We start from the raw sequence: 14,386 nt of genomic DNA on the forward strand, positions 1-14,386 counted from the left end.
TTTCAATAATTACAGAGGTACTAAAAATCATCTTTAATATATAAATGTCTGATAATTTCTAAAAACAAAGGACAAAGGAACCTCATATATAATTCTTAAACTGAAATTCAGAAAGATCTCATAATAATTGTAGGGTGTCATGAAAATTGTCCCTTTGCTTGGCTGTCATTTGCTTCAAATAAAGCCTGAGCCACAGGAAAACTATTTTAACACTCTGAGAAGATTAAATAGTTAATCCACTGGGAAACCAAGCTGAAAGACAGAATTCACAAATCCGCTTTCCAGAGAGAAGCATTGAAAATAACAAACAAATTTGTTTTATTTTGGATAAAATTATTCTAATGATACACTGTACACAAATACTTTTTATTATCTGGCATCCATTTTCATTCCTGTTTTCCTTCCTAATCTGAAGCTGAGATGAAGGTTATATCTAACATTAGCAGAAAACAACCATTTTTAAGTCAGAGTCACACAAATGGGTTGTAACATATCTTGGGGGAAAACATCCATAATAATGCATATTCCAAATTCATGTCTTTGAAGATAAATTGAGAGAACTGGAAGATTGGGCAGATTATGGTATTAACTGCCAAGATAATTTCTGCTTTCATGGTTCCACAAAACTGGAATTTCTAGTGCATCACTCTACCCCATAATTATGCATCAAAATATTAACCAATTAGCAGGTAAGATGGTAAGAGCTCAAAGGATAGTAATAATTAGACATGAAACTTGAACTTTCATAGAGTTCCAAACAACAAACAGGTCTATCACACTTCATAAATTCAATAAACCATAGCTGAGGAAAACATATCAACTCATATTTTGTAAATAAAATAATTTCATTGACTTTCAACTAACATCATGTACTAGCTCTTCTTTCATTTCCCTTACTTCCTAATCCAACTACAAAGACATAAAAGTGGGACATGTATATTTTATCAAGTAGGACATGATATAAATAATATCCCCCTAATGCATACTTTAGAGTCAGGGCACACTTTTCATTTTTTAAATCACTCTTCTTAATGAATCATAGTAACTAAAAACTGCTATTAAAAAAATAAAGAAGAAGGGGTGCCTGGGTGGCTTAGTGGGTTAAAGCCTCTGCCTTCAGCTCGGGTCATGATCCCAGAGTCCTGGGATCGAGCCCCGCATAGGGCTCTCTGCTTGGCAGGGAGCCTGCTTCCTCCTCTCTCTCTCTCTCTCTGCCTGCCTCTCTGCCTACTTGTGATCTCTGTCTGTCAAATAAATAAATAAAATATTTTAAAAATAAATAAATTAATTAATAAAGGATAAATAAAAACTAGAAACAATTATCTTCCATTTCTAGTTCACGCCATTGATTACATTTTGTGTTAGTTCTAACATATTTTGTTCATTTAAAGAGACTCATCTGCTAGGAATGTAAAAGCAGGGACCATGTATGTCATACGTGGTATATATCCTCAGTAGTAGACAAGTGTCCAGCATGGGGTCCTTGGCTGGCTCAGTCTGTAGAGCATGTGACTATTGATCTCCCTTAGGATTGTAGGCTCAAGGCCCACTTTGGGTGTACAGATCACTTAAAAATAAAATCTTTAAGGGGTGCTGCTGTGGCTCAGTTGGTATGATCTCAGGGTCCTGGGATAGAGCCCCACGTCAAGCTCCACGCTCAGCTGGGAGCCTGCTTCTCTGTCTCCCACTTCTTCTGCCCCTCCCCCCTCTTGCGTGTTCGTCTCTCTTTCTCAAATAAATAACATCTTTAATAAATAAGAAAATAAATAAAATCTTTAAGAAAAAAGTGTCCAGCACATAGTAGACATTTAATAGATATTTGTTGCATGAAAAAAGGAATAAACAAATGACCAAACACCAGGAAACCATCTATTTCAATAAAATTAATATCTCTAAAAGCCTCACTTACCTACTTCTGTATTTTCTAAACATTAAATTATTTCAAATAATTCAAATCACATGTATATAAGCATTTCAGCCTGAAAGATCCTTATTACATGAAATTAATAAATAAAATGTTTTTGAAAACATTTGGAAATATGTTTAAGAACAGAAATAAGAAATGTTAACTAGACTAAGGTTGCTGATCATTTTGCAATGTATACAAATTTCAAATCATTATGTTGCACACCTGAAGTTAACATGTTATATGTCAACTACACCTCAATTAATGAATTAAATGAACAAAGAGCAAAAACAAAATACACAGAAATAGGTAAGATAAGCCTGAGTTTGAGTTCCAGTGCTGGTACTTAGTAGCTAAGAAACCTTGAACAGGTCACCTTGTGCCTTTATGACTCATTTTTTCATCTGTAAAACAGGAATAAGAATATCTGGCCAGCCTACCTCACAGGGTTTTAATGTAGATTAAATAAAATATTGTACATGTGTCTTATAACCAGTGGGAAAAAGCAACCACAAAAGACGAAATGTTTCCTGTTCAGTAACAAGAGTACCCAAAGTAAATAGATTGTTGGGAAAGTCAAGCTTGAAATGTTAAAAACTTCCTTCCTGTCGATATAAAGCCAATAGTTTCACTAACAACAAAATCACATATTTAATAGACTGGATATGCAAAGTTCTTACAACTTGTAATACCTTTACACTGCCACATTAGCATGAGGAAAAAGAAATGTCCAGAAAGGTCACCATGGAAATCAGTGCCAGTGACAGACCTAAAACTGACCTTTTGACTGTCCAACCAGTCATAAGCCTACTGAGCAATGCCACTATTTAAAATTGCTTTAGTAAGGTAAAAACACAGCAAACTGAAACCCAATTAGACTACCTTACACACTAATCCAAACTGATTGTCAAGGATATGTACAGTTCTCTGTCAAAGTCAAGCAAAGACATTTTAGCTCACAACCACATAGACAATTACACAAAAACACAATGGTCCTCTCTGTATCTCCATTTTTGTCCAGCTCTTGACATATTCTGAAAGCTAAAGTTCTTGAAAGGGAAAACTTTGGGGGGTGCCTGGGTGGCTCAGTCAGTTAAGCATCTGCCTTTGGCCCAAGTCATAATCCCAAGGTCCCAGGATCAAGCCTCATGTTAGACTCCCTGATACACAGGGAGTCTGCTTCTCCCTTTCCCTTTGCCCCTCTCCTCAGCTTGTTCTCTCTCTCTCAAACAAATAAAATATTCTAAAAATAAATAATAAATAAATTTTTTAAAAAGGAAAAAATTTCAAATTTGCTAAGTCAGCATTCATAGACTGGAAAGCAAAAAAGCACATCACCTCTTAATGTCTTAAATTAGAATTCAAATGTTTAATTGATCTTATTGTTTTGAGTTAATTGAACAGTTCAATTCAGTATACCTATATATATATTTTTTTTTTTAAGATTTTATTTATTTATTTGACAGAGAGATCACAAGTAGGCAGAGAGAGAGAGAGAGAGAGAGAGAGAAGTCCCCGCCGAGCAGAGAGCCGGATGTGGGACTCAATCCCAGAACTCTGGGATCATGACCTGAGCCGAAGGCAGAGGCTTAACCCCCTGAGCCACCCAGGCGCCCTACCTATATATTAAGAACAGAATATATACTATACTTCATCATTCATTTTTGTTGATGACATCTATCTAAGCCATCCATTTAACTTACCACATTTTCTAGGAATTCAGCTACCATATTGAGGCCATAATCACTATCTTTCTAAACCTATATATCCTGGAGGGGGGATGTTGCTTTTAGTGTGTGTGTGTGTGTGTGTGTGTGTGACCACTCTAAAAAAAGACACCTAGTATTTTGGCATTTTCTTGATCTAAAGGTGTGGTTCATCTATGATGGGGTGGCTATGATTTGTTTCTATGTATTGACTTATCCTGCTGATAAATAGCATAGTTTTATTCTATATTTAAAATACAGATCAGTACTAACCAATAGAAACAATGTGAGCAATATTATATTTGACTCTAAATTTTTTAGTAGCCACATTTTTAAAAAGGAAAATAAGTGAAATTAATTTTAATAATATTTTATTTAACTCAATGTACCAAAATATCACTTTAATGTATAATCAATACAAAGATTATTGATATATTTGCATTCATTTTTCTTAATCTTTGAAATTCAATGTATATATTACACTTATATATGTCAAGTATGATGCTAAATTTTTATCAGAAATACTCTATCAGTATCTAGGTTATATAAACTATACAGCTAAAAAAGTAGATCCATATAACCAACTTGTTTCAAGAATATTCAAATATGGGGCGCCTGAGTGGCTCAGTGGGATAAGCCTCTGCCTTCGGCTCAGGTCATGATCTTAGGGTCCTGGGATCGAGCCCCACATCAGGCTCTCTGCTCAGTGGGGAGACTACTTCCCCCTCTCTCTCTGCCTTCCTCCCTGCCTACTTGTGATCTCTCTCTCAGTCAAATAAATAAAATCTTTTTTTAAAAAAATTTTAAAAATTAAAAAAAAAAAAAAAGAACATTCAAAAGTTATCCAAAAACAAGGTGCCTGGATGGCTCAGTCAGTTAGGCATCAAATAGTTGATTTTGGCTAGGGTCATGATCTTATGGTTGTGGGATAGAGCCCCTCATCAGGCTCCTTGCTCAGCAGGAAGTCTATTAGATATTCTTGCTCTTCCTCTCCCACAGCCTCCCCACCTCTCTCTCTCTCTCTCTCTCTCTCTCTCTAATAAATGAATAAATCTTAAAAAAAAAAAAAAGTTATCCTAAAACTAAATCAAGGGCCAGTTTTTAAGTTTAAAATTAAATTGATTAAAATTAAATAAAATGATTAATTTAGTTCCTCAGTGGCATTAATCAAAGTCAAATGCTCCATAGCCACATGGGTTGAATAGTAGGGTTGTTATCTGAATCCATATCCAACCCAATGAAAGATACCCTGCAAAATACCTAAAATATACCCTGCCAAAAGGCATTTTCAGAAATTGAATAAAAAATATTCTCCCTAAATAAGAAACTTTCTTTTGAACTTCTATTCCCCAAAGTTGTAGATGACCCATGCACTTATTTTGAGAAATCTTAAAATAGAGTCATCAGCCTTAACACTCTGCATCTAACAAAACACAAGAAGCTTTGGGACACTTTCTGCATTTTGCAGTGGAGTCAATCCCCTATACGTGTTATTACATTATTCAGTGAAGAGGAAAGCAGATCAAATGCCTCTGTTGATTTGTTTCAATGTGTTGATTTACTTATCCTGCTGCTGAAGCCTGTCACAAACTAGGGTCAAATTGGAGAACACTGTAAAGATTAAAGAGAATCTGAGGAAATAATTTTAATAAGTTCATGTCCTCTCTTCCTGAGTTTTATCTTTTCTAGCAATATCAAAGTATACATAAATTATCAAAGCCACTCATTTGTAACTGAACTAGTATAGAACCAGGAAAAGGCAACTGACTTTAAGCTAAATAAAGTTTTGTGAAGTATGTTCTTGCCTTTCACCTATGCAGGTTTAATGGTTAAGAATTTGTCTGGGTTGGAACACTGGTTCCATCACTAGCTACTAGTTTAATTTTAAGCAGGTCACTTAATATTTCAGTGTCTCAACTGTAAAATGGTCATAATAACAGAACCTAAATCAAAGATCATTATGGGGAATAAATGAGATTTTCCATGATATAAAACATATTAACAGCACTGACTCTTAGCACATGACATGTATCTAACAATGACTGCTCAGAATCAGAATAATCAGAGATGAGGATATACTTTCAACAAATATTTGTTGTAAATGAAAATATATGTCTCCAAGCACTTTCTAAATACCAAAGTGCTATAAAAACATAAGCTATTATTACCCTATGTAAAATAAGTTTAGAGAGTGGATCTATTCAGTGTATTTAATGAAAAAAGAAAAAAGGACCTTTACAGTGCAGCTTACCAAGTTCTGTTAATATTTTTATAAACCTTTCCCAAACAGACCCACACTTATGACTTAAAAAGTATAAGCATAATCAAATATAAATCATTTATAAATATATTTTATTCATAAATCAAATAGAAATTATTTATATGCCAACAATACTTTAGGGTCATCCAAGACTCTGCTCACCTTCAGTGTAAGCATTATCAGATTTAATAGCACAGCAAATAAACTGCAGTATGATATTCTAGAGAATTCGCAGATAAAAATCTTAAATCTTTAAAAATTATTTCTCTCACAGCCTAATTTTCAATTTTCATTACTATTTTATGCTCCTTCTTCACCTTCTTTGACTGGATCCACTAACAAAACTACCACTTACTGGGTTTCTGCCATGGTACAGTTACTAAAGAGTATTAAAAGGTCAAAAGAGAGGTAGTAGCAGTAATTAGGAGAAACAAACTAATCCAACAATTGGATAAGTAGCCTCCCCCTCAAAAAAAAAAATTTAACCAAATTAAAACTTCAAAAGCTTTATAACAAGTGATTCTAAACAGTCATAAAACTGTCACCTCCAAGAGTAATCATTTCCTGATCTGTTTAAAAATATATATATATTTAAAATTCATCTTACTCTGTGGCTCCTGGCTGGCTCAGTTGGAAAAGCATGCTCTTAAAGTGGGGGGGGGGGGGGGGGTTGGAGCCCAATGTTGGGTGTAGGCATCACTTAAATAAATAAACTTTCAAAAAAATAAAATAAAATTCACGTTATTCTTAAAATTGATTAAAGATACAAAGTGTATAAAATTGCCATTTCTATGCCTAATCAAGATTTGCCACTAAAATAATAATGCTGACGTGACAAGATTGTTAAAATACCTTTCGAGAAAGGCTACATGAGTGAAGGATTTTTTTTTCATTAATTTCACATTTCTCCAAGGACACTATTTTCATAATCCTTAAAGTATAAAGAGAAGCAGATTCATAGTAGACCCTCAGAGAGCTGTGAAAGCAACGCACTTATTCTACCATGAACGCTTCATTAATATTTCAGTGATGATGTTGCAATTTTCCATAAGCAACTGTCAGAGCGCTGCTTCTTGATACGTATCAAAACAGTCGAAGTTACATTCAACACTCGTGTACCTGGCTTTGACCAAAACACAATTCTGATGTATCCGGTATTTCAAAACTCACACCCAGGCATGTATAATTTTATATCGTATCCACCCTGCCTAACCTCAGGATGTTTCACCCAGTCACCCATTTAACCCTTCCACTTGCTGAAGAGTTTCTTCCTTCTACAGACCTATCACCAGGGAATCTAATTCTTAAGGAGAATTCCCATCCCAGTGCCTAAGAGGCCAGATGTGTCTCCTACACCCATACGCTTGTGCTACGTTTGTCCCTGTGATGCTTCACGAGACTTCCATTTGCACGGGCATCCAGAACCCTGCGTTGGGAAGCGCTGTCAGTCTGATGCTTTGTCTCCTGCCTCAGAAGGCCTGAGTTGCATGTACATATGACAGACACTCTGTAAATAATCGAAAGAACACCACAGCCCAGGACGGAGAGAACTCCTCCGCTCATAGCCGGCCAGACCATCGCCCAAGGCCGCCCCACCTGAGGCGATTGTTCCTTGGGTGCGAGACCGGGCGGGGGCGGGCGCCGACGGCTTGCACCCCCGAGGAGTCCCGGCGCCCCAGGGACCCGGCGTCGCGCAGCCGCCCGCTACCTGCAAACGCCACCCGGAGGCGGGCGGCAGGGTCTCTCCGGCAGCACCCGGCCGGCCTGGAGCCACTGCCTCAGCTTACCCAGCCGCCAGCCTCCCGCCCGACGGTCCCCTCAGATCTCCGCGGTCCCCTCAGATCTCCGCACCACAGCAGCCGCCGCTCGCGACCGGAGCGCGTCCTCCCGGCGCCTTAAGCCCGCCGCCAGCCCGCAGTCCACCCGCCGCCGCCGCCGCCGTGTCCGTCCTCACCTGACAGCCACCCGCACAGAGCTCTCGTCCGGGGCACCCCACATGCTGGCGGCTAGCGACAAGCGGGGCCGCTGGGCCTCTGCACCACAGAGCTGAGGCACCGCTGGCGGTGCGGCGCTCGGGCTCAGCAGACTGGAGCGGCAGGGGGCGGCCGGCTCACCTCCGCCGCGCTCCAGCCATGTTGGGCGACTGAATGGAAAGGTGGCGGCGCCGCTGAGGCAGGAGGAGGAGGAGGAGGTGATTCACGACTGGCTGACGCCCGCCCCTTCTCCCCCGCTCACCCCCCAGGATCTGGGGCGGGGACGAAGCGCTCTTGAATGGCAACCGCGGCGGCGGCGGAGCCAGCAGGCCGCCCGCGGCTTCCTGACGGCCGGTAAGTGCGCCCTGCCCCCTCTGGTGGGGAAGAGGCCTGCCGGCTGCCGGGCAGAACACTCCACGCCCGCCTGGGCGCTCAGGGCTGCCGGCCCCGCACTGCGTCAGCGGCGGCCGCACAGCCTGGCCCCAGCGCGCCCTCCCCGGGCCAGCGCCCCGCCCTGCCCTCGGCGGGCACTGCCTGGCGCTGCTGGGCAGGGAGGCGCGAGGGGGAGGGATGCCGGCCGCGGGCTGCCCACGCCCGAGGGCGGCGAGCCCGTGCGCCCTTCCAGGTTCTTCTGTGAGAACGCGGCGGCGGGTGCTCGCCCTGCTGCCTGCGTCCTTTCTAAAATCGGAGCTCGGTGCACGAGCGCAGCGCCAGGAACCAGAGCGCTGCCACTGTGGTTCGGCTTTGTTTCCACCCTTGGGCTTGTTGTTCTCTCTGCAGCGTGGACTTTGACCCCCTTCCCCAGCCCCCCGGCTGATCGCCCTCCCTCCCTGGAGTCAGTCAGTCGTGCTAAACCGACTCCCTGGTTTGGCCGCTGTGCGGGCAGCTGGGCTGTTCAGCGGTGCATCGCCCGTTTACCAGCCCACACAGAACATGGAAACGATTTACTCCGAGGCTCCTGAATGCGTTTCTGTGAAGTCATTTTGTACACTGGTAAATGAACTGCACCCTGGTACTGCCAAGCGTTCCCAGCACTGAATATCCACCAAGACCTGCTCTGTAGTAAATCCTCACAAACGGATTTTTTTTTCCTTCCTGGCCTTCAAAAGGCACCTCCCGATCCCGGGATTCTATCAACATCGAACCATTGTGGTGTCTGCTTGTGACTATTGTGCTTCCACATGCCTTTGGACAGCTCTGTGGCAACAGCCTTTTTGAGTTTCACCACAGAGTATCTTTTGTGGACTGCCGCATACATTTCTCTAAATAAACGTGTGGATTCATACAAAACAGGATAGATTAAATGGCACCATCCAAATAAAGACACAGGCCCCCAGGTACCGACATCCTACATGTGCACACCTAAACGTTCTACACAGCAGAGATCCAGCAGAGTGGGTCGGAGGAGGCGGCACGCTCTGGGACAAACAAGAAGTGTTTAATGGTCTTAAATGGAGGCCGGTGTGATATATAATTATATTCGTTTAAAAGGTATCTTGTCCCTGAACCCCATACCCCTGGGTCTCAACAGACATGTGACCAGGAGATAAAGAGAGCAGAGACGGTGAGTATCCTTCTGTAAACCAAATTAGTGGCCATGCTGTGTGGCCGCCCTCGCCCTCGAGAGAGCCTCCCCTCAGTATTTATCTATGAACAAATCAGCACCATTTCCTCCAGCCCTAACTGGATGGCTCTGGATGGGCCTCCTTCCTTCTTGGATTGTTAAAAGCTGCCAGGAAGGCAAGTAAAGCCTAGCAAATTTATCAAGAAAACTAAAGTGAAATATACATAATTTAAGACCTTTTTTAAAAAATCTTATTTAAAATAGCACCAGTATATATATATATATATATATGTCTCAGTAGGAGATGTCACGAACACAAATGCTACCAGGCAACAACCAGGCTTAAGTGTGTCTGAGCAGGCAGAGAGGAAAGATAAAACAGAACACGCAGGCCCTTACAAAGGCAGTGGCCATCCTCAGCTTTGGCTCACTGGAATGCAGACCCATTGCTGCCAAGCTTTTTGTTTGTATGTTTGTTATTTCTCAAGAGATAGAGAAAAATCAGACCTTTATGTGAAAACTCCTTAGTTCACAGCATCAACAGCTAATTCAGCACCACATTTACATAGCATGCAAACCAATCAAAATGTGTATCCACCCAGCGTCAGTTCCAAGCCATGGGTTGGAATTTCTGACCAAAACATTAGCACCAATAATAGCTGTGGCTTTGTATGTGATTTCGGGGGAAAACTGTATAAAAATTCAGATTTCCTCTGATGACTAAGTAGTTTTCTGCCGAGTTTCAAAATTTGTAAATTAATTGTCTATTTTGTATTCACTTCAGATTCTTTTATAGCTGCTATAACCCTTTTCCTTACAGCTTACCGAATTAGTTATCTTAAGCTGAAGTAAACTGCAAGGGAAGAGCTTTTTATCAGAAGAGTAGTTTAAATCCTACTCCAATTATTCAGTCAACAAATATTTAATAAATGACTGCTATATACCAGCAATGTTGGATACACTAGTGATGTGGAGAGAATTAAGGCTGTCAGGGTCTACAATGAGCTTACAGTATAGTTCAAGATGACAAATTTGGAAATCCATTAGTGCCATAATTGAAATTGTAACAAGAGTATGATGAATTCTGTCTGGAAGAGTGAGGAATTCTTCAGGTATACATCACTCAGGATGGTCTTCTTTGAGTCCACTCTTGCCTCACACTGCAGAAAGTGATCTTTTAAAACTTAAGTCATTTCTATCCTTCCTCTGACTGAAACCTTCCAATAGCTACCTAACAGAAATGGAGTAAATTCTCCTAGACTTTAGGATCCTTCACACTCTGGCCTCTCCAGATTCTAACCTTTTTTTTCTTTCTTTTTTTTTTTTTTTTTAATTAATTGGTTGTTGTTTTTCATTTGTTCTGTTTTGTTTTTTAAGTAATCTCTATGCCCAACATGGAGCTCTGAACTCACAACCCCTGAGATCAAGAATCTCATGCTCTACTGACTGAGCCTCCTAGGCACTCCTAGCCTTATCTTTTGCTACTCCAAGTCTTAACCACTACTTTGTGGTGATACTGGCCTTCATTCTATTTCTTCAACACACAAAAGTTCTTTCCTGCCTTAGGGACTTTGCACTAGCCATTGCCTCTACCTGGAATGATCTTTCCCCAAATTTTTCCATGGTGGGCTCCCCTTGGTCTTTTAGGTATCAACTTAAATTCCTCTCCTCTCAGAAAAGTCTCTCCTGATCATTCAGTCTGAGGCAGCACCCCTGCAAGGGCCAGCTGCATGATTTGCATGCCTTGTGCAAAATGAAAATGCAGGGTGTCTTGTTAGAAAAGTAATCTAAAAAAAGAGAAAAGATAAAAGCCGTATAAAAATCCTGTTAAAGATGCTAAAATATGAAGCTTTTCAGATTCTAAACTCTATCACTCAACTTGTCATGATGTTTTTTTATTTGCTATTTAGTGTTATTTTCCATTAAGAAAAATTAAAATTTTTAATTATTAGCATTAGTTTTACCACTCATCTTTAAATTGTACATGCCAGTTTTAAATATGAATAAAGAGCAATTAACTCATGTGGAATTATCGAAATGATATAATTCCTACTGTGTAATACATATATGCATGTGAATTTCACTCTTAACTGTGAAAAAATTGCACAAAACTAACTCAACTTCTTTTAATTCACTTCTTGATTCATCTACATATTACTAACACTTCTTACCTTTGGCTTACAGATGAGTAAGGAAGAATTGAAAGGAAGAGGAACCACCTTTCCCTGTCTTTGCCTTTCCTTTTATATCATCATTAGTGGTTAACTACAGGGAAGTGATGACTAAGAAAGGGTAAGATAGAGTTCTTTGGTAGTGTGTTTCTTAGAATGCCATTGCTTTCTTTTTTATTTGAAGCAAGTTCTGGTTTGAGGGAAGCATAGCCTCTCCAGGTGTCAACATCCCTGCTTAGTCACACACAGCACGTTTACCTCATATTTCCACTGGCTTTGAATCTCACTGAACTGCCACACATTGTGGATCAACCAGAAGTCTATGTTCATAGGGCCTCACAAAAGTTCTATAACAATGGTGTGACATGGAATGAAGGACATGGATATTGCCCTATGTCCTCTACTAACTCACATGTGCCAGTGTTTTATCAGACCTCCCTCACAAAATGCAAATCTAAAGACAAAATTATTAAGTATTTTAAGTGATAGTAGAGCATTAAACTAAGAGCAGGGCCCCTGTAATCCCAGGGCTCTGTGTGACTGCACTAACCTTTCATCCATGAAGCCAGCACCATGAACCTCCAGTTATTCACTATCATAGCACTATTTTATTTCTTCATGGGCCTTTTCACTAGGTGATATTTTCTTGTTAATAATCTTACTAATATTCTGATTGTAGTCTTCCTCCCTCTATTTGAGTATTAGGTTCAGAATAGCAGAGATCTTTTGTTTTATTCACTCATGTATTTGTAGCTCCTAGAACAGTGTCTGACACATAATACAGATCGTTAAAGATAAGCCAAAGGACATAGTGACAAGATATGGGACCTTTCTAAGTCTCAGCTTTTTATATGTAAGTAATGTATTTTTCACCTTACAGAGTTGTTTTGGAAATTGACAGGGCTTGGCTTATTATTTGTTAATCCCAGCACTAACACATAATAAGTATCCCATAAAACTAGCTAATTTTTTTGTAAGTATCTCAGTAATACATAGTGTTTCAAAAAGCAGCTACAGATGCTACAGTTGCACCTGTCTAAGGTATACTTTGAAGAAAGATCAATTCTAGCACACCCTAAACAGACAGCCAAAAAGAAGCTTCAACATGCATTAGGGCAACTATCTCCCCAGTTTTTTCCCCTCGGGGCCCTCTACCCAGTGTTTTTCTGGTTTCCACATTCTAATCAGTCATTAAAAGTTATTTGCCTCTTCCCTTTTGCTGCTAGCAGAAAAGATTAAAAGAAAAAGTTCTGATTACAACTTTTTGTGCAAACAACCGGCTTTGGAAGAGCATGCCTAGACAGCCATCTCCTAAGAAATCTTTTTTCAAAAAAAGTTTCTGGAAAACTAACCCTTAAAACCACAATCAGAAATATCAATTTTCCTTCAGTGATTCTTCTCGTTTTATAAATTTTCCTCATTAATAACAATGAAAAAGCATTTATAGGACCCTTCTACCATGCCAGTGTAATGTGCGAAGTGACTAACATGCATTATTTCACGTAAGTCTCTCATCTCTAGAAGTTAGGTACAATTATTACTTCCATATAACATATAAGAAAACAGAAGCCTTCCCAACAACATCTACCTGTCAAAATCTTATCTTTATTTCCGGCCTCACTCGAAATTCACCTTTCTTCAACCTATTCCTGATTTCACTCTGTCTCTATGATTTTTTTTATTCTTTTAAATCTTCATCGCATTTCATTAATGCCTTTGTTATTATTGTAATGATCACTTTTTAACTCCTCAACTAGACTGTAAATTATTAAAGGGCAGAATTTGTGGAAAATTCAAGAGTACAGCCCGCACTTATTTGTTGAACAAATAAGTGAATCCCAGAAGAAGGGCATACTATGCTTTGATTTCAACACAGAACAAATTTTCATTGTACATAGTCTGCTGCCTACCGGTTATAGTTCTCAAAGAGACTATTTGCACACATAGTATCTAATAAAGGTGGCATTCAAACTACCAGGAAGGAAACCAGAGTACCTCAGATTCTGTAAACCAGCAAATGTAAGCTAGGCTCCAGTAGTTTTGGAGATGGAGAACATTTTACAATTTAGTCCACTCCTTTCATTTTACAGATAGGTAAATCGTTCATGAGAGGACAATTAATCACCACCAACAGCTCCCACCCCCTGCCTCTGCTCTGTTTCTCCCTATCCCCACCTACATACCCTGCCCCAGTACACACACATACTAAGCAGTTGGCAGAGTTCAATTAAAATCTATGTATTTCCACTCCCTGTTCTGGATTCTTTGTTCTTCATTGTTAATTTCATTACACATTATATTCTTCAGGCTTAGAAAACCTCAGCCTGCACTGAAAGTATTTACATATGAAGAATATATACTGCAAACTAACCCGAGGTGAGCTTAAATACTTATAGCAGTAATTTACCTTATGATAAAAGCAGTTTGTTAACATTTTGTAAATTTTTTTTTTAAAGACTTTATTTATTTATTTGACAGACAGATCACAAGTAGGCAGAGAGGCAGGCAGAGAGAGAGGAAGGGAGGAAGCAGGCTCCCCGCTGAGCAGAGAGCCGGATGCGGGGCTTGATCCCAGGACCCTGGGATCATGACCTGAGCCGAAGGCAGAGGCTTTAACCCACTGAGCCACCCAGGCGCCCCTGTAAATTTATTTTTTAATAACTTACATTACTAGAAAAAACAAACTTTTAACCAAATATCCATTTTCTTCACATTTTTCTCATTTATGTTTATTTTAATATTGGTGTGAGTCATTTCTGGGTGGAAACTAAGGATTTGAGGAATTTTTTGTTTCCTTTTTATCTTT

At 39.9% G+C, this 14,386-nt stretch overlaps 1 protein-coding gene across 11 annotated transcripts in view; it reads right to left on the reverse strand.

Moving 5' to 3' along the window:
* The window catches only part of KIF21A (kinesin family member 21A), a 151,757-nt gene extending 143,753 nt beyond the window's left edge, over positions 1-8,004 (reverse strand). For 10 of the 11 annotated variants that reach the window (XM_032855356.1, XM_032855355.1, XM_032855357.1 and 7 more), the window contains exon 1: positions 7,827-8,003. In XM_032855356.1, coding sequence (XP_032711247.1) covers positions 7,827-7,870 — 44 coding nt within the window. In that variant the 5' untranslated portion in view covers positions 7,871-8,003. Of the gene's footprint in view, positions 1-7,826 lie in introns of all 11 variants that reach the window. The other variant, XM_032855347.1, reaches the window with a different exon arrangement.
* Positions 8,005-14,386: the final 6,382 nt, after the last annotated feature.

This window comes from Lontra canadensis, unplaced genomic scaffold (assembly GCF_010015895.1).
Source record: "Lontra canadensis isolate GAN:19392208 unplaced genomic scaffold, GSC_riverotter_1.0 scaffold9, whole genome shotgun sequence".
Lineage (NCBI taxonomy): Eukaryota > Metazoa > Chordata > Mammalia > Carnivora > Mustelidae > Lontra > Lontra canadensis.